This window comes from Gracilinanus agilis, chromosome 3 (assembly GCF_016433145.1).
Source record: "Gracilinanus agilis isolate LMUSP501 chromosome 3, AgileGrace, whole genome shotgun sequence".
NCBI lineage: Eukaryota > Metazoa > Chordata > Mammalia > Didelphimorphia > Didelphidae > Gracilinanus > Gracilinanus agilis.
Genome location: NC_058132.1, coordinates 26,441,557 through 26,459,593, shown reverse-complemented (window position 1 = coordinate 26,459,593; position 18,037 = coordinate 26,441,557). Strand labels below are relative to the sequence as shown.

At 54.3% G+C, this 18,037-nt stretch overlaps 2 protein-coding genes across 5 annotated transcripts in view; one reads left to right on the top strand and one right to left on the bottom strand.

The window, feature by feature from the left end:
- The window catches only part of EGLN2 (egl-9 family hypoxia inducible factor 2), a 20,488-nt gene extending 9,835 nt beyond the window's left edge, over positions 1 to 10,653 (top strand). The window contains exons 2-6 of one of the 4 annotated variants that reach the window (XM_044667354.1): positions 1,230 to 2,240; positions 8,390 to 8,509; positions 9,017 to 9,153; positions 9,616 to 9,683; positions 9,952 to 10,653. In XM_044667354.1, coding sequence (XP_044523289.1) covers positions 1,455 to 2,240; positions 8,390 to 8,509; positions 9,017 to 9,153; positions 9,616 to 9,683; positions 9,952 to 10,007 — 1,167 coding nt within the window. In that variant the 5' untranslated portion in view covers positions 1,230 to 1,454 and the 3' untranslated portion in view covers positions 10,008 to 10,653. Of the gene's footprint in view, positions 1 to 1,229; positions 2,241 to 8,389; positions 8,510 to 9,016; positions 9,199 to 9,465 lie in introns of all 4 variants that reach the window. The other 3 variants (XR_006505756.1, XM_044667352.1, XM_044667353.1) reach the window with 3 other exon arrangements.
- A 68-nt stretch (positions 10,654 to 10,721) lies between these two features.
- LOC123240879 (cytochrome P450 2F2-like) overlaps positions 10,722 to 18,037 on the bottom strand; it is a 22,696-nt gene continuing 15,380 nt past the window's right edge. Inside the window, exons 2-7 of the mRNA XM_044668591.1 lie at positions 17,286 to 17,512; positions 15,853 to 16,029; positions 15,593 to 15,734; positions 14,633 to 14,820; positions 11,128 to 11,269; positions 10,722 to 10,974 (exon numbers count right to left, since the gene is read on the bottom strand). Of these exons, the coding sequence (XP_044524526.1) occupies positions 10,793 to 10,974; positions 11,128 to 11,269; positions 14,633 to 14,820; positions 15,593 to 15,734; positions 15,853 to 16,029; positions 17,286 to 17,512 (1,058 nt within the window). The 3' untranslated portion in view covers positions 10,722 to 10,792. The remainder of the gene's footprint in view (positions 10,975 to 11,127; positions 11,270 to 14,632; positions 14,821 to 15,592; positions 15,735 to 15,852; positions 16,030 to 17,285; positions 17,513 to 18,037) is intronic.

Below are 18,037 nucleotides of genomic sequence, written 5' to 3'. Positions count from 1 at the left end.
ATCCCCCAGTCTTCCTCTCCTCCCCCATTTCTAGGTCGCTTTTCCCTTCTTCCCTTACCCTCCCAGAACCCTGCCCTTCCCTTTTCTCCCCTCCAAGTCCCATCTGCTCAGACCATCCTGTTCCAGGACCCCTCTTCCTCTCCCTCCTCCTCCTCCTCCTCCTCCTCCTCTTCCTCTTCCTCCTACCCCCTTACTTTACAAACTCCCTTTGAGCTCTCTTCTTCTCCCGTTTTAGAGTCAGCTTCTCCCTCTTTCTCCCTTCCCAGCCCTCAGACCTTCCTGGGTCCTCTCTCCCCTCCCCAGCTTACTTCTCCCCTCCCCTCTCTTCCTCTAGCCCCTTCCTCCCATCCCCCTTGCAGTGTACCCCCTTCCTTGTTAATACAGAAGCCCCCTGTTCCTGCCTCCTTCACAGTCTCCCCGGTGGCCCCTCAGGCCCCAGTCTCTCCCCCTTTTGTGGGGCCCCTCTCAGGTCCCCACTTTTCTTCCCTGGATTCCCCAGCCCTGCTGTCCTTGGTGCCTCCTACCCCTGCTTGGTCCCTAAGATCCCCCTCTCTCCTATCTGCTGCCCCTCTCACTCCTTCTGCTTTGGCCTTTTTGGATCCCCTTTTGGTGCCCCGGTCTGGCCTGCCCCCTCCCCTTTCGTCCCATCGCCCCTGTTCTTTCCTGGCCCCTCTTCCTCCTACCCCTTTTGGCCCTGGGCCCTCTCCTGCTCATTCCCTTCCTGTCTTCCCTCGTTCCCCTCTTCAGGCAGTTCCTCAATCCTCCTCTGTGCCTCAAGTCAGCCTTCCTCTACCCCCTTCTCTTGCTAGGCTCCCCCGTCAGCTCCCTCCCATAGTGCCCCACTCAAAATACAGCCCTTCAGCTTCCTTCTCCTTCCCTGACTGGAGTCTCCCTCTTGCCATCCCTCGGCTTTCCTTCCCATCCCCTATGGATCTCCCAGTGTCCCCCAATTCTTCCCCATCCAGGGTGCCCCTTCCTCTTCCCCCTGACTTTGTTAAGGCCCCTCCCCTGCCTTCCCCCTCACCGTCCCAGGATTCCCTTCCACCATCAGCTTCCCCTCTCCCTGAACCTTGAGTCGTCCCATGCCCTCCTATCTTGTCTCATGCTTATTGCATGTCTTCCATTCAGGTCCCGGTTTTCCTTTCTCCAGCTGCCCCTTGCCCTTGGCTGGTCTCCTGTCCCTTCTTGGCCCTCTTGGATCTCACATCTCCCTCTGTCTCTCTCTCTAGCCCCCTTTGGTCATCTCCTCGGCCCATCGCTGCCTCAGAAAGGCCCAAGGTCAACGGGGGATCATGTCTCAGACTCCCGGGCTATGAGAAGAGCTGCCTGCCCAGCCCCATTCAGTCCTGTGCCAGGCTCTGCCACTGTTATCCCCAGCTGCAGTGAGAAGAGGAGGAGGCTGGCACCATGGGCCCGGGCAGCGTCCTCCGTGCCTGGGGGATGAAAACGCTGCCATGGACAGCCCATGCCAATCCGACCTCCTGAGCAGGAGTCTCCCCCAGCTGCCCACTGTGGACGCTCCTGGGCACAGCCTTGCCAAGATGGGCTTGGAGAGCTATGTGTCCTGTCCTTCGCAGCCCTCCTTCCACTTGTCTGGTCCTTGTGAGGCCTCAGCCGGCCCCAGCAGCAGCGGGGGTGGACCTCTGCCCCCAGGAGCTGGCATCCCCTCAGCTGCAGCCAGCCCCATGCCAGAGGGGCGCAGCGGGCAGGGTGGAGGGGAGCTGCGGCCCCTGCAGAGTGAGGGGGCCGCTGTGCTCATCACTAAGGAGTGCCCACTGCTGGTTGCTCGGGGGGCCCAGCCCGAGGCCCCCAAGCGGAAGCGGGTGGAGAGCGGTGGTGATGCTCCTCCCAGCAAGCGGCGCTGGGCAGAGGAGGGCAGTGAAACGCCAGTCCAGAGGGAGGCTGTGGTCACCGCTGCTGAGCGGCTGGCTGTGGACTACATCGTGCCCTGCATGCGCTGCTATGGCATCTGTGTGAAGGATGGTTTCCTTGGGGCAGCCTTGGGCAGCCGAGTGCTGGCAGAGGTGGAGGCCTTGAACCGAGATGGGCGTTTTCGGGACGGACAGCTTGTGAGCCAGAGGGCTATCCCCTCGCGCAGTATCCGGGGAGACCAGATTGCCTGGGTGGAGGGGCGTGAGCCTGGCTGTGAGAGTATCGGGGCCCTGATGGCCCACGTGGATGAGGTGATTCTCCACTGTGCTGGCCGCCTGGGCAGCTACGTCATCAATGGCCGGACCAAGGTGAGGCCCAGGCCCAGGGGCTGGGCCCTATGGGGTGGTGCCACCTGCCCTGAGACTCCCTGGGGGCTCAGTGGGCATGAGGTAGATTTGGCCCTGCTTAAGCCACTCCGGAAGAGTGGGGGGAAGCCTTGGGGCCCTGGGCCTGGGGTGCTCTGCAGCCTTGGGCAGGGCCTTTGTTCCTTTCTGTCTGATCTGGATGTGCTCTCCAACTCTGAAGCCTCGGATTTGGGGTGGGGGGAGGTGGGATGGGACAGGACAAGACTGGACTTGTACGTGTGTGTGACAGAGTCAGAGAGACACATCATGATTCTGTTCCTCACTGGCTTGCCTTTTCCTCTGTCTCTCCCCTGTCTTTTCTCTGTCCCCCCTTTCCTTATCCCTCCGTTCCTTCTTTTCCCCTCCTCCCCCTTTCTTCCTTGTCCATATCATTCTTCCTCTTCTCTATTTCTTTATCTCTCATCTCTCTCGAGCCCTCTTTCCTTAGATTTTCTCCATCTCGACTCCCTTCTTCACCTCTCTTCTCCTCCATATCTCCATCTCTCCCTCATGTTCCTTCATCTCATCTCTTTCCCTTCTCTGCCTGTTGTGTCTCCTCCTTCCTCCCCCCTCTCTCTCCTGTCCCTGTCTCTGTCCCTCTTGGTCTTGCTTCTTCCTGGGCAGAGATTGTGTATTACGTAGCTGGAGCCAGCTTGGCCCTGGAAGCAGGGAGGTCCAAGGCTTCTCTTTTTCCCCCCTCCCAGACACTGGAAAAATGAAGATGGAAATGTTCCTGGTCCCTCCCGTTACTTGATAGCCACCCAGCTGGTCCCCTCCCTTGGCCTGGCCCCAGCCAGTGGGTGGGTCCCTCTGCCCCGGGGGTGTCTGGGAGGGGCCAAGGGGCAGGAGCTGTGCTGGAGGGCGGAGCCCGGGCCAGGGAGCTTGTGTCCTCAGTCATTGGGTCACTGGGCTCTGCCTCCAGTTTCCTCATCTGGCCGATGGCGATGACATGGGTCAAGTCCCGTGTGGTCATGCCTTAGAGTGGCAGCAGCCCCACTCTGGAGTCCATTACTGACCGCCATGTTTCTCTCACCTGTGTGATCTGGGCCGAGTCCCCTTCCTTATCTGTCAGATGAGGGGGCTGGGCCTCCTGTTTCCTGCACTCTTCTCTCCCTCAGCTCCATCCTGGTGGGGGCTTTTCTTGGCTGACCTTAGGGTGGACGAGGAGGCCCTGCAGACCCAGGGGAGGGGAGAGGACAGGATAGGATGGGCCACTGGAGTTCCTCCCTCTCAGGCCTTCCCCAGGTCCCAGGAGACACATCCCGGGGCTTTTCCTGGCTTAAAAGGGCAATGGTGGGGAAGGGGAGGAGTGGTGGAGCGAAGTTGGCCAGTTTATGAGAGGCAAGAGACTGGACTGGTATGGCTAGCAGGGAGGGCACGTGTGTCTGCTGGTAGTCCTGGGTATTGGGCCTTTGGGCTCTCAGGGAGCTGTCCCTTCCCCTCCCACTGCTTTCTGTCTCTCTCTGCCCCTGGGCTAGGGGCTGCCAGTAGGGGTTGAGGGGTGAGAGCCAAGGACCTAGGCTCCTCCTTTAAGAGGTCTGAGGAGGTGGGGCCTACTGTCACTGGTCCTGGCCCTAGCTCTGACGCATTTGGGGAATTGGCTCTGGGAAGCCCTTAACTCCTGCCTCTCCAAACATTTGGTGAGGGTTGGTCTGGGGAGAGGCCTTCTCCTCTTGTACCCAGGGCCCTGCCCAGGCTTCTGGATTCAGGAGCAGGAAGTAGAGATTTCCCTCCCCAGAGCCAGGAGCCACCCTAACCTGGGGCCAGCCCCTTCCAAGGCTGGACTGACACAGGCCCAGTGCCAAGTCTAGAACGGGGCATGGGAAGGTGAAGTGCAGGAGAAATGGTGGAGCTGCCTGCCCACAGGCATCTTACACAGCCCACCAGAGGGTGTACAACCAAGGCTGGTGTGACTTTCCAAGGCCATCCAGGCCACCTCATTACCTCATTTGGTAGCAGAGGAAAGTGAGGCTTAGAGGCACTTTGGAAGATGACATGAGGGTGTGTGTGTGTGTGTGTGTGTGTGTGTGTGTGTGTGTGTGTGTGTGTGCGCGCGCGCGCGCGCCCCTGCCTCTTATCCATTCTATTGGCCCCACGGGGCAGGCCCTGGCTTGGCCACTGGGTGGAGATGGGAATGAGACTGGTCCTCCCACTTGGTGTATAGGCCAAAGAACCCAGACTCTTGAGAAGTGCAAGACCTGAATCTGAGTTCTGATTCTGCCTTGTTAGTAGTTGTATGGCCTTTAGCAAGACCTTTTCTCCAGGCCTCAGTTTCTCTGTAAAATGAGAGGTCTCAGTGGCTCCTTCTATCCCTTAGCATTCTGTCATTAAGACATGAGCTTTCCCTCTCAGTAAGCATAATTAAATGCCAAGTGTGTGCCAGGCACATGCTAATCACAGGAAAGACAAACTACATTCTCTAGGAGGTGGTCTGGTGAATAAGGGAGAACATAGACTTCACTTCTGACCCAAGTTTTATCTTCTCTCTGGAAATGACCAAATGATTGCCCACCCTTCCCCGGAGGGCTGCCTCAGCAGCAGTTGCCAGTGAGGGTCTGCTTCTCCTGGTGGGAGAGAGAGTGGGCTCTTCCACTCCCCCCATGTATTTAGGGCAGGTCCTGGGCTCTGCACAGAGATGGAGACCAAGGATTGTCTGTGCCTGAGATGGGAAGGGAAGCATGCGGTTGAGGGAGCCCAGTGGAAAGAAAAGGGCTCTAACTGCTGGTTGGTGTCTGGGAAAGAGCACTGAGCATAGTCTTTGTCTCCTATAGCCCTTGTGAGATTTACACTTGGAGGTAGACGTCTCTAGTGAAGGCTTAGAGTCATGAAGACCTGGGTTTAAATTTCCCCCATAAACCTCTGCAACTTGTTAAGGGAAGAATTCTGAAGGCAACAGACTCGGGGCCCTTCTCTGTGGTACATAAACTATGCAGCAGTTCTGAGCTCTTTAATGCAGGTGTTTTCCCACAGCCTTAGAGCTAGCAAGCACTTGGAGGTGTGTTGATCCCTACCAGGTCCTGGTTGTGGGACCCAGTGGGAACAGGCTTGGCTTGGAGTCAGAGGCACAAGATCTGCCCCTGAGCTTCAGTGGGGGGTAGCCTTGGAGTAGTTGCTTTGGTTTTCTCAGGCATCAAATGAAGGGTTGGATTAGATGGCCTCCAAGGAGGTCCTTTCCAGGCTGTGATTCTGTCCCTGCCAGGGTTAGGACTTGGTAGTATGGATTCCTTTAGAGCAGAGAGAAGGGGGCACTTGGGTTTAAGGTGTCCTTGGCAAGGAGGGAGGTCTCAGCCAAATCTGATGGTGTCTCATCCCCTGTTAACTCCTGGGATTCTCTGCTGGAGATGGGAATGCCCCAGGTGTCAGGAGCTGGAGAGGGAGATAAGCAATGAGTGGCAAGGACAGAAGGTCTTTCCGGAGGGTGGGTGGCCTTGGTGCAGTGGGGAGAGCCACCCCAAGGCCCTGGGGGTTGTCAGCAAGTTGGGCATCTGCAGGAGCAGTGCACCATGGCCAGGGGTCATGGAGGATGCCAAGCCCATCCTCACATGTGGTAGGGAGAGCCTATGTGCTGTGCCTGGATGGAGCTGATGCCAGTACAACCGGCCACAACAAAAATTGTCTTGGTGGGAGGGGAAGGGGGAGGGGGAGCATTGCTTTTATTCCCTTACCTTTTCAGGATTCGCCTTCAGATTCCTCTCCACTGTCTCATCCGAGATACCATCTTAACATTCCCATTTGGCATTCAAGGAAACTAAGGTGGTCCAGTGGTTAGAGCCCCAGACCTGGAGTCAAGAAGACCGAGTTCATATCCTACCTCAGACATTTAGTACTTGTGGGACAAGTCACTTCTCCTAGTCCCAGGTTTTCCTCATCTATAAAATGGGGATTCCATAGCCCTTTTTTCCAAGGTGGTTGTGAAGATCAAATGAGGCAATGATTGTAAAGTGCTTTGCATACCTACCCCCAAGCAGTCTCTAAATGCTCTTGGGCAGAGCAGGAGTGGGCATGAAATGCTCAGAGCTTAGCCTGACCTTCCCACCTGCTTTCTATTGGGAACTGGTGGACTGCAGGGAAGTGGAGGTTGCACAGAAGCTCAGGGAACCAGGTGTTCAGTCAACACCGACTGTATTCCAGGCACTATACTAGGCATCAAGGACACAAATGTCAAAAATAAAATAAGGTCAGAAGTCAGAAGATGGTTCCTTTAGGGTAGGAAGAAATGGTGTGCTCAATCAGACAAGGTAGAGATAGGGCCTAGTGATGGTGCAGCCCCTGGGGAGGTTAGCAGGAAGTGTGGGAGTGAGTGGGTGGGAAGCAGATCCCACAGGCCCGAGTCCAAGCTCTTCTGTGAGGAGGTGAAGAGGCAGCTGAGGTGGTATAGTTGGACTGAAGAAGCAGGAATACAGCTCCTGGGAGAATGGAAAGCCTTTGAGGGTGGGCAGGGCCTGTGGCCGACCCCACACCTAGGCCAGCACATCATCATAGGTAGGCTTTTGAGAAATGTTTGTGGAATCAAACAGGCGACTATGGCCAGCTGAGTCTGGATCAATTTTTTGGATACCAGTCACTGGCATGACACCCCCTGCCCCTTTTAAGCAGTCCCCTAAGGGCAGCCAAGCCAGACAGCACCACACAAGCGCCCCACATAAGGGCCTTCCTTCTGCTCCCCAGTCTATCCCTTCTTGGCCTCTACCTCAGTCCTGTTTGGGAAGAAGGTTGGTGATTGTGATCAGCTGCAGACTGTAGTTTTGCCTGTCAAGCCTGGCCTGATGCATACAGATCTTGGGCCAAATTTTCCTGGATTGTTAAAACTAGCATTTCTATAGTGCTTTCAGGTTTGCAAGGTGCTTTGCGAATAGCTCTTTCTCACCCAACAAGCCTGTTGGTTCAATTTATTGTTTGGTGGGTGTTCTTAACATTTTACAGATGAAGAAACAGAGGCAGGCAGAAGTTCAGTGACTTGCCCAGGATCACACAATTAGAATTTGAGGCTGGATTTGAATCTTCCTGACTGGAATCCAGGTCCAAGGCTCTATTCCTTACGTTCTTCATATTTGTCATTAAAAAGAGATTGCCTTTAATTTCAGAATATATTATGGTTCCTGCGAGCTGATCCTTGTAACAGTTAAGAATAAATGGGGGAGGCATTGAGGTGGCTCATTGGATTTTCAGACATAGCGATGGGGAGTTCAAATCAAACCTCGTACACTTCTTAGCTATGTGACCCTGGGCAAGTCACTTAACTCCTATTGCCTAGTCCTTACTGCTTTTCTGCCTTGGAACCAATGCACAGAAGTTAAGGGTTTAAGGAAAAAAAGACAGTTGGGCAAAGCTAGGCCAAACTTCAGCTCTGTGTGCTAGGTGGGGTCTGGCATCAGTGCTCTCCCTATTTCCATCAACAAGCAGTATAGCCTCAGAGAAAACTGCCCTGGAAGCTAGGGAGACCTCGTGGGCCACTGTTAGGTCAAGATAGATGGAAGGGAGAGACCTGCATTTGTGTTCTCTGCCCTACCCATCTGTGTGGGGTCCCTTCCCATGAGTCTTAAGACTGCTGAATTTTATGCAGTTCTTCAGCTGAATTTAAGAATTTTTTTTTAAAAGGAAGCTAGTGGAGGCCTGGATCATAAGGACCCGAGTTCAAATGCTGCCTCAGACACTAGTGTGACTGGAGCAAATCCATAGACCTCTGTCAGCCCTGGTTTCCTCATCTGTAGAATGAGGGTGCGGGTCATACTAGCACCTGCCTGGCAGGGTTTTTGGATTCGTGGTGATGCTTGCAAAGCTCTTGGCAATCCTTGAAGTGCTATCTAAATCAACAGACCTGCTCTTTGCTTTCCCACGCCCTGGTTGATTTCCTCTAGCCTAGGCTCTAAATATGTTCGATGCAGGGTCCTTTCCCCTCGACCTTGGCCTCGGGGGCTTGGACGGGGCAGGGTGGGGCACCTTGTTTTCTTAGGGTTCATCGGGCACCAGGCGCTGCCTTTGCTCGGTGGATTCCTGCCTTTGCGCAGCCCGGCCAGCATCGTCCTGCTCCCAGGCCTTGTGGAGCCAGTCTATAGCTTGCCTGATTTGGAGGAGGGGCCTCCTGACGGCCCCGCCCTTGTGTGCCTCCGCAGGCCATGGTGGCTTGTTACCCCGGCAACGGGCTGGGCTATGTGCGGCATGTGGACAACCCCCACGGAGATGGGCGCTGTATCACCTGTATCTATTACCTGAACCAGAACTGGGACATCAAGGTAGGGCCCCTGAACGGGGAAAAGAGGTGCATGTGGGCGGGGCGCCCCGGGGAGGAACTCATTGCCCCCTCCGTGTGAGGATGGAGCAGTCCGCCCCGTTCCCCCTTCCAGATGGCTGCTTCCATGCCTCCCCCACTCCCTGTGTGGAATGGTGCAGCCCGCCGACTCTCCTCCCTCCCTTGGCAGCTTCCATTCCCCGCCTGGCCTGGGCTGTAATAAACATCCCCCACCACCTCCCCACTTCCTGTCTTCTGTGGCTTCCTGGACATCTCTATGGCAACGGGTTCTGGGATGCAGTGTCATTCCTCTCCTGCCGAGGGGGCGGGGCTGGAAACATCCCGTAACCTCGAGGTTCAGCGGCCCCTGGCGGGAAACCTTGGAGACTGGAAAGCTGCTGGAGCTTGTCAGTCCCCTAGTGGGAAACCTCGCCGAGGTTGGCGGTGGGGCCAGCTCCTCTCTGACATCTGACGCGGCTGGCTTGTAAAGCACTCCCCCCCCTTCCCCCAGACACACGGCGGCTTGCTGCAGATCTTTCCAGAGGGCCGGCCAGTGGTGGCCAACATCGAGCCTCTGTTTGACCGGCTCCTGATCTTCTGGTCCGACCGCAGAAACCCTCACGAGGTGAAGCCAGCCTATGCCACCAGGTGCGCCCTTGCCCACCTTCTCTTTCACCTCCAGGGGCCACTGAGGTGGGAGCCTCAGCGTGTGCAGGGGCACCTCAGACGTTCTCCAGGGGGAAGGGGCTTGTGGGTCTCTGGAGAGGCTTTCTTGCCTTGTTTGTGCCCTGGGCTCCTGTTCACAGTCATGCTTTTTAAGGGGCTATTAAGCCCCCAAGACCACAGACTCCCAAAGCCTCCCCTCAGAGGGTGCTTCCTGAGTACCTGGGTGACTTCCTCCTCCCAGAGCCTCAGTTTACTCCTTGGCTAGATGACTTCCAAGTTCTCTTTCATCTCTAGATTGGTCCTTAACAGCTCGACTTTGGGTTTGGGGGCTCATCCCTGCTGTGGGGATGGGAAGCTCAGCAGCCCCACTTGGGGTCCTGTTTAGAGCCAGTACCCAAGAGATGACCCAGCGGGTCATGAGGTGGGCATTCTTTGTGTGCCCAGGTACGCCATCACTGTCTGGTATTTTGATGCCAAGGAGCGGGCTGCAGCAAAGGACAAGTATCAGCTAGGTACCTGCTATCTTGGTCATCCCCTGGGGACCCTGATGCCTTCTTCCTATTTTCTCCCAGCCCAAACCCCTGACCCCCACCCACGTGACTCCATCCTCGGCCCCTTTGTGTCATCTCCCAGCTGGCCCACCAAAGTCGTTCCTGGCCTCTGTTCAGGCTGTTCCCCATGTCCAGCCCCCCCACCCCCCTTCCCTCCCTTCCCCTCTGATTAGTTATGTTCCTCATTTTTTATCTCCAGCTAATCCAGTGCCTTTCTGTGTCTCTCTAGCATCAGGCCAGAAGGGCATTCAAGTGCCAGTGTCCCAGCCAAGCCAGCCCACTTAGTGGAAAGTGCTTGGAATCAGCCAGATGGCCACCCCTCAGCTGGGCTGCCAGCTCCCCTCGCTCTGTGCTGCTCTGCTGGCTGCCAGGCTGGGCTGTCCCTGACACCCCTGCCATTCCCTCGATTGCTGCTTCTGCCTGTGCCTGCCTGCCTTCCCCCTCCCCATGTTGGTGGAGGGATTACTGCCAGCCCCCAAGAGGAGCAGGAGTGCCCACTTCCTGGGCACCACAGAGGAGCTGGGCAGGGAGAGGCAGCACCCTATGCACGTGGCCCTTGGGCTGAGTGAGGGTGGCCGGTTCCCCTTCCCCCAGCTCCATAAGGAGTGAGCCTCCCATGGACTTGCCCCACAGTGGGCCCCCCAGTCCCCCTCTTCCCCACCCCCACCCCCCGGGACTGCCCCCTCTAACCAGGATACAAGATTGGAATTGTTGGGGTCGGGGAGGGTCATGGCCTCTTGCTGGCAAGGGGGGTAGGGGGGATTCCTGCCTCCCTCCTCCAGCCTGGAATGTGAAGTGCCCCCCTCTCCCCCTGCCTTGGCCCTGGCCTCCCCTGGACTGAGCCTCCTGTGGGGGTAGGGGGTGCTCAGCGGGGGCCTTGGCTGCAGACTTGCCGCCCGCCCCCAAATAAAGTTTACCTCAGAGTCGTGCACGTGTGGTGCCTTTTGACTGCCTGCCCACTCCAACGACAGCCCAAACACACAACACATACACACGGAGTGCCTTTGGTGGAGTTTATTAGACACAAGACACAGTGGGGAAGGATTGCAGGCATCCCCTGGGGCGGGAGCTCAGCGGGCCAGCACGCGGAGCTCGAAGGGCGGGGGGACTTTTCCCAGGCTTGTGAACTGGGGGGTCAGGTCGATGTTCTCTGGTTTCTCCGCTGTGCTGAGTGTGAAGCGTTGGAGGATGGTGGTGAGGAAGAGAAAGATCTTCATTCGGGCTAGACCTGCCCCGAGGCAGACACGCTTCCCTGCAGGGAGGGCAGTGTTGGGTCCCAGAGCCTGTCCCCCCACCTCCATGCTCTATTCTGTGGCCCCTTCTGACCCACCCAGATTCACCATTTCTTCACATCACTCCCTGGATTCTCTACTACCTTTGTACCCATAGCCTGGGCAGCCCTTACCTATAGCGAAGGGTGTGAAGGCCTTGTTTGGTCGGAAAGCCCCTTTCTCATCCAAGAAGTTGGTTGGGTCAAAGCTTTGTGGGTCCTTGAACTGGATTGAGTCCCGGTTTGCAGAGACCAAGAGTGGGATGATGTGGGTTCCCTAGTGAGAGTGGGAGGACAGTTAGTGCTAACCTAATTTAGGGCCTGACACCAGAGGGCAGAGCCGGCAGGTAGACTGTTATGTCCAGTAGGCCCAGGACCAGCTTAGGAGCCAAAGGAAAATCAGGAAACTTCTGTTGGGCCCTTGTCAAAGCTAGGCAATCCTTGCACACCTCAGGTGGTGTCAGCTTCCCCACTCAAAAACTTCATTGCTTCTCCTGCCATCAGATGTCTTCTTTCATTGACTATCTACCTTTGTCTCTCCTGAGGTGGTAAACCTCGTCAAGTCAAACCCCTCCTCATACGCCTTGGCCCCAATCCTATCATCTTACCATTTACCTCCACAATCTCATCTTCAGTCTCCGGCCTACAAACATTTCAGTGAAGTATCTCACACCTCTTGAAAAAAATCCTTCTTTGACCTGAGCATCCCCACTAGCTCTCATCCCATCTCTCTCCTCTAAAATGGAGAAAGCCATCTGTTCTTGGTGCCTTCCCTTTTCTCCATTATAAACCACCTGCAATCTGAACTTGATCATTCTACTGAAGCTGCCTACCAGAGGCCTCCATTAAAAAAAAAACCCTCACTTTGTGTACGGGTTCCAAGGCAGAAGAGTGGTAAAGGCTAGGTCATGGGGGTTAAGTGACTTGCCTAGGGTCGGATTCACATTTGAACCCAGGACCTCCAGTCTCTGGGCCTGGCTCTTAATCTACTGAGCCACCCTTGGTCATCTCATCAAATCCAGTGGCCTTTTCTCAACCCTTTGACATCACTGACATCCTCCTCTCCTTTATATTCTTTTGCCATTTCTCTTTTCTCCTAATTTCCCTTTTCTGTGTCTAACTCCTCCCCAGTCTCCTTTGCTGAATCTTCGTCCAGATCATGTCCATCAAGAGTAGGTGATCCCCCAGGGTTCCATCTTGTCCCCTTCTCTCTCTCCTCCCTCCATGCTACTTGGCAATCTCATCAGTTCCTCTGAATTTATACTGAGGATTCTTAAAACTACTTGTCTAGCTCCAAATCTGATTTTCCTCTCAAACTGCCTCTTGGACATTTCCAACTGGGTGCCCCTTAGGCATCTCAAACGATTATGTCCAAAGTAGAACTGATAAAAACGAGCTAACGTTCATAGAGCTCTTTGAGATTTTCAAAGCATTTTACACTGATCTTGTTGGATTTTCCCCCAACAGCCTCTCAAGGGCTATTTGTCTCCATTTTACAGATGAGGAATGAGGCAGAGGAACTTGTGCCACTTCCCCAAGATCACAGATCTACTGTATGTCTGAGGCTGGATTTGAACTCGGGTCTTGGCGACTCCAGGCCCAACACCCTTTCTAAATTTTATTATTGCTGAGGTCACTTCCATCCTTCTAGGCACCCAGGCTTGAAACTTCAACGCCATTCTCAATTCCTCTGCTAAACTCTGGATCTCTACCATCACATCTATATATCTACCCCCTTCTCCCCACTTTACCTAGATACCAGTCAGTCAAGATGCATTTAATGAGGCCTCAGTGTGCCAGGCTGGGGAAATAGTGACCATGATGTCATTTCAAGAGGAAGGCACTAGAAGTGGGTGGGTGGGAGAGGGAGTTTTTGAGTAGATTCTAGAAGATAGAGAAGCCAGGTGGAGGAGAGCACATTCTAGGGATGAGGGACAGCCAGGGGAAATGGCTCATCTTTTTCCTGTTTCTAAATGCTCCAAGATTTCAATGAAAAGTCGGGAGATGGGAATGTGATTGAGGGGCAGCAGATGTTGCTGGGTTGTAAACTATAGAAGAGGGCCGAGACTAAAATCTGGAAAGAGAAGTGATCCTGTAGGTAACAGGGAGCCACTGGAGTTTGTAGAGTGAAGCTCCAGGGTAACGGGGTCAGGACTGCTCTCTGGGAAAATCACTTTGGCAGTTGAATGGAAGGTGGCCTGAGGTGGGGAGGGTCTCGAGGCAAGGGGGCCAATTAAAGGCTGTTGCGTCAGGCCAGGTGACGGGTGATGAGAGGTGAGTGGATGAATGGAGAGAAGGGGAGGGATTAGGAGATTCAAGCCTCATGAACTGGTGAAGAGTGTGAGGAAGGGGCTGGGGCCACCACTGGAAGTTTTGAGTTGGGAGGATGGGTGGTATCTTAGGCAGCATTAGGCAAGGTCAGAACAGGACAAGGTTTCCGAGGCAGATTAGCTCAGTAAAGAGATTGGGGTTGGATATATAGCTGTGAAAATCATCTGCAGAGAGATGCTTTCAAATCCATGGGAAATGGTGGGATCACCAAAGTATGGAGAGAAAAGAGGTGACCCAGGACAGTGTCTTGGCGGGGGGGGGGACAGAGGGCATGATCTAGCTGAAGATCCAGTGTAGTGTAGGAGTAGTGCAGTGCCACACAAACCTAGACAGGGGAGAGTGGCCAGGAGGAGAGTGATCCAAGGCAGCAACGAGGTCAAGGAGAATGAGATTGGGCCATTGTGAAGCCAATGGCGATTTTGGAGAGAACAATTTCAGCTGAATGAGGAGGTCAGAAGCTGGGTTTCTAACAGAGTTCTTGTGGAGGCACCAATGGTAGTGGCCATCTTAAGGAGCTATGCTCCGAGAAGGGGAGAGGAGATCTAGGATAATAGCTATCAGGGAAGGTAGGCTACATGCTCTTATCTCGGGCTTGGACCGTAGCCTTCTGCCGCATTTCCATGTCCTAAGACTCTTCTGTTTCAATCTCACCTTGGCTCAACTGTCAAAGGGATCTTCCTAAAGGACCAATTTGAGTATGTGACTCCTCTCTTCAACAGCCCCTGAGGGCTCCAGGATCAAATAGAAAATGCTCTGGTTGGCTTTGGAAACAGTTCACGAGCTGGCCCTTTCCTGCCTTCCCAGTGTTATTACCCTTTACTCTCTTCAGCATACTCCATGGCAAAGTGATGGTGGTCTTCCTCGGCGATTCCTCCTATAAAGACCTACCATCATTCCCTAACTGCAATGCTCTCTCCTCCTCAGCTCTGCTTCTTGGCTTCTCCGTCTTCCTTCACCATTCAGATCAAATCCAGTCTGGGGCAGCATGAAGCCTTTTCTGGTCTCCTCCTCACCCCAGATTGCCTCTCATTTACCCAGTATGTATCTTGTATGTACAGCGTTGTTGGCATGCTGTCTCCCTGAATTAGCCTGGGAGCTCCTTCAGAATAGGAACTTCATTAAAAAAAAAAAAATAGCTCCAGTGCCTGGCACATAATGGGAGCTTCATAAATGATTGTTGACTGACTGGGATCCCAGGCTCCTCCTCATCCTCATTAGATCAGCTGTACCTCCCTCCTCTTCCTTGCTATTCCCCTTTCTCCCTGCTCTTCTGGGTTTCCCCAGCCCTCCATGGATTCAAACTGGGCACCTTGGGCAGGAAGTAACCACGAAAAATGGTGTCCTCGGTGACCGCTCGGGGCAGGTCCATGGGTAAGATGCTGATCAATCTCTGGATCTCGTGCAGGACTGCGTTGGTATAGGGCAGGTTGGTTTTGTCTTCCAGTCGAGGAGCCCTGTCCCGACCCACTACACGATCTAACTCTTCTTGGACTTTTTCTGGGAAAGCAGAGGGAGGAAGAGGGAAGGACTCTGAGGAGATTGCCATCTCTTATTCCTCACATCCCCCTTTCCCATCAGAAATCTCAAGGTACCTAGAAGGTACTTTTCTAAAAGGCCATCTAGTCTAACCCCTTTGTTTTACATATAAGACAGTGATTCCCAAAGTGGGTGCCACCGCCCCCTGGTGGGTGCTGCAGCAGTCCAGGGAGGTGGTGATGGCCACAGGTACATTTATCTTTCCTATTAATTGCTGTTAAAATTAAAAAAAAAAATTGGGGCAGCTGGGTAGCTCAGTGGAGTGAGAGTCAGGCCTAGAGACAGGAGGTCCTGGGTTCAAACCCGGCCTCAGCCACTTCCCAGCTGTGTGACCCTGGGCAAGTCACTTGACCCCCATTGCCCTCCCTTACCAATCTTCCATCTATAAGACAATACACTGAAGTACCAGGGTTTTAAAAAAAATTAATTTCCAGGGGGCTAAGGAATATTTTTTCTGGAAAGTGGGGCGGCAGGCCAAAGAAATTTGGGAACCACTGATATGAGGAAACTGAGATCTAGAGAAATTAAGTAATTTGCTCAGGATCATTCAGGTGCTAAAAAGCTAGGGGTGGGATTTGGACCCCCATCCTTTGACTATTTCTGGATGCTTTCCCTTGGCACCATGTCACCTTTCACTGTGGCATCTAGTGCTGGAAAGACCCCCAGGGAAACTTTGAGCCCAAATGAGGGAACAGAAGCCATGGAGATGAAGGGGTTTGCTCAGGCTACCCACTTGTCACTTCAGGATACTTGAGCAAGATCAGCAGTGCATAGCGGAGTGTTGGGCTTGTTGTCTCATTGCCCCCAAAAAAGAGATCGTGGGTTGTCATCATCAGTGTGTCCATGTGGAAGTGACTCCAGGGGTCTTGCTTGTCCTGTAGCAAAAGAATAAGGCTGTCACTTGGGGAAGGGGGTGCTCTCTGGTGGTAGGGGGGGAGGTGCAAAGGTCAGGGAAAGGTCAGGGAAGGGGCAGGGATGGGGAAGTGACTGAACCTTGTCTATCTGGTCTAGGTAACAGTCAATGAAGTCCCGAGGCTCTCCTTGCTTCCTGGTTTTCTGGTGTTTCCATATCTGGTCATAGATGAAGGCCCGAAGCAACTCAAAGTTGTGGAAGATTTGGTGATGGGGACCAGGAACCCAATCCATGACGGAGGGGTACATGTCGTACATCTGGGATGAGGGATAGGAAGGAGGCTGAGGTGGGGAAGAGGAGAGCACTGCATGAGCTTCCTCTTTGGGTCCCCCTCCCATTGTCTCCCAGCCATGACCCAGCTATATAGGGAAATGGAGAGCACCCTGGAATTAGGAAGACCCAAGTTCCAATCCTGCTTCCCCTGCTAGTTCTGCGACATTGGGCAAGTTTCCTCCTCTGTAAAATGGAGATAACCAACCCTACCTCCTAGCCTTGTTGGGAGGACCAAATGAGACAACATGGGCAAAGGGCTTCGTAAGCCTGAACGGACTGTGGTGGCTCTAGCTCTTGTCATTGTTTGCTTTTTCTTAGTCGTGTCCGACTCTTTGGGAGCCCATTTGGGGGTTTCTTGGCAGAGAGCCTGGAGTGGTTGGCCATTTCTTTCCCCTGCTCATTTTCCAGATGAGGAAACTGAGACCAACAGGGTGAAGTAACTCAATATAGCTAGTCAATGTCTGAGGCCAGATTTGAACTCGGGAAGATGATTCTTCCCGACTCCAGGCCTGGCACTCTGTGCACCACGGTGCCACCTAGCTGCCCCAGATGTTAATTACTGCTTCATATAATCTTAAAACTGGCCAGAGAAGGAGACATTTCTATCATGTTTTAACATTTGCAAACCCTTTATATAGATGATCTCATTTGGGCCTCACAACAAACTTGTGAGGAGGGTACCACTTACTGCTAGAATGCGCTCCAGTTTACATATGGGGAAACTGAGGCTAAGGAAGGTTCACTGACTTGCCCAGGCTGCCACAGCTCCTTAAGTAACAGCCAGGATTGGAACCTGGGACTCTACAGTTTAGTCCTGTGCTCCATCTACCCCAGGGGCTTTCTCATGTTCCCTGAAGACCCCACGATCCTCCCCTTTATCTCTTAGCTGGCATTCAAGGCTTCATCTGTTCTGGCCCTCCCTGCTCCTTATGGGTTCTGTGATTTGGGGCAAGTCCCTTCTCTCTGGGTCTTAGTTCTTTTTTCTAGAAGTTCTTAAACTCCAGGACCCTGTCTCCAGATGCCGTGTTCTCCACCCTAACCAGTTTGGTCCCTCCTCCTGGCCTCTTTTGCTCAGTTTTTCTTCCCCTCCCCCCCTGGTTTCCCTCCTTGGCCTTCCAGCTGAGGGCCCTTCCCTAAGATGACCGCCATGTTCTGGCCCCCAGGAATGCTCCCTCCCCATTTAGAGACCTCCTAGGTGAGGGAGCTTGCAATGGGAAGGCCCCGGGATGGAGAGGCTCACCTGGCCCCACTGGGAACCAATGAGCTTGAAATTGTTATTCAGCATATCCAGCAGAGTCTTGAAATCGGGATCATCATACTCGTAGCGCTGCCCAAACACCACTGCGCAGATGACATTGGACAGGGCATTGCTTAGGAGATGGAAGGGGCTAGAGGAATCTGGAGGAAATAGAGGAAGGAGGTGGAGGGTAAGGCTCCGGGCCTTCTTTCCCGAGTTCTTTTCCTCGTCTCACCTTCCGTGGCTCTGGAAGCGCTGTGTCCTTGTCCACTGGCCTCGGCCCCTGTCCCCGCGGGCCTCCCTCCCGCCCTGGGTCCTTCCCTGCGGCTCTCCTTTCCCCTTTGTGTTTTGACTCCCGCCGGCTCTTCTGTCGCTGACTATCTGCTCCCTCAGGCCTCCGCTCGGCCGCCCCCTAGTCTTTGGCCCCGCGCCGGGATCTCTGGGCCGCAGCGTCTCGGCCGTTACCGTCTCCATCCCTTCCTGCCTCGGGACTATTTCTTGCCTTCCCCGCCCCCCTCCCCCGTCTCCCTAAGTCCTTCACTGCCTCTATCCCACTCGGAATCTCCTCTTTACGGTTCCCTGCCCCCAGGCCGGCCCAGGCTCAGTGTGTCCCGGTTTCTCTATGCCTGGAGAGGAGCAGACCCCCCTCCCCCCATCTTTCATGGCTTTCCCCCCCAGTGGCTTTCAGAGTCCGCGTTCTCTCTTCTAGTTTCCGGGTGTCTTTGGTCAGGTCTCCGATGTCCCCTCCTGGCTCG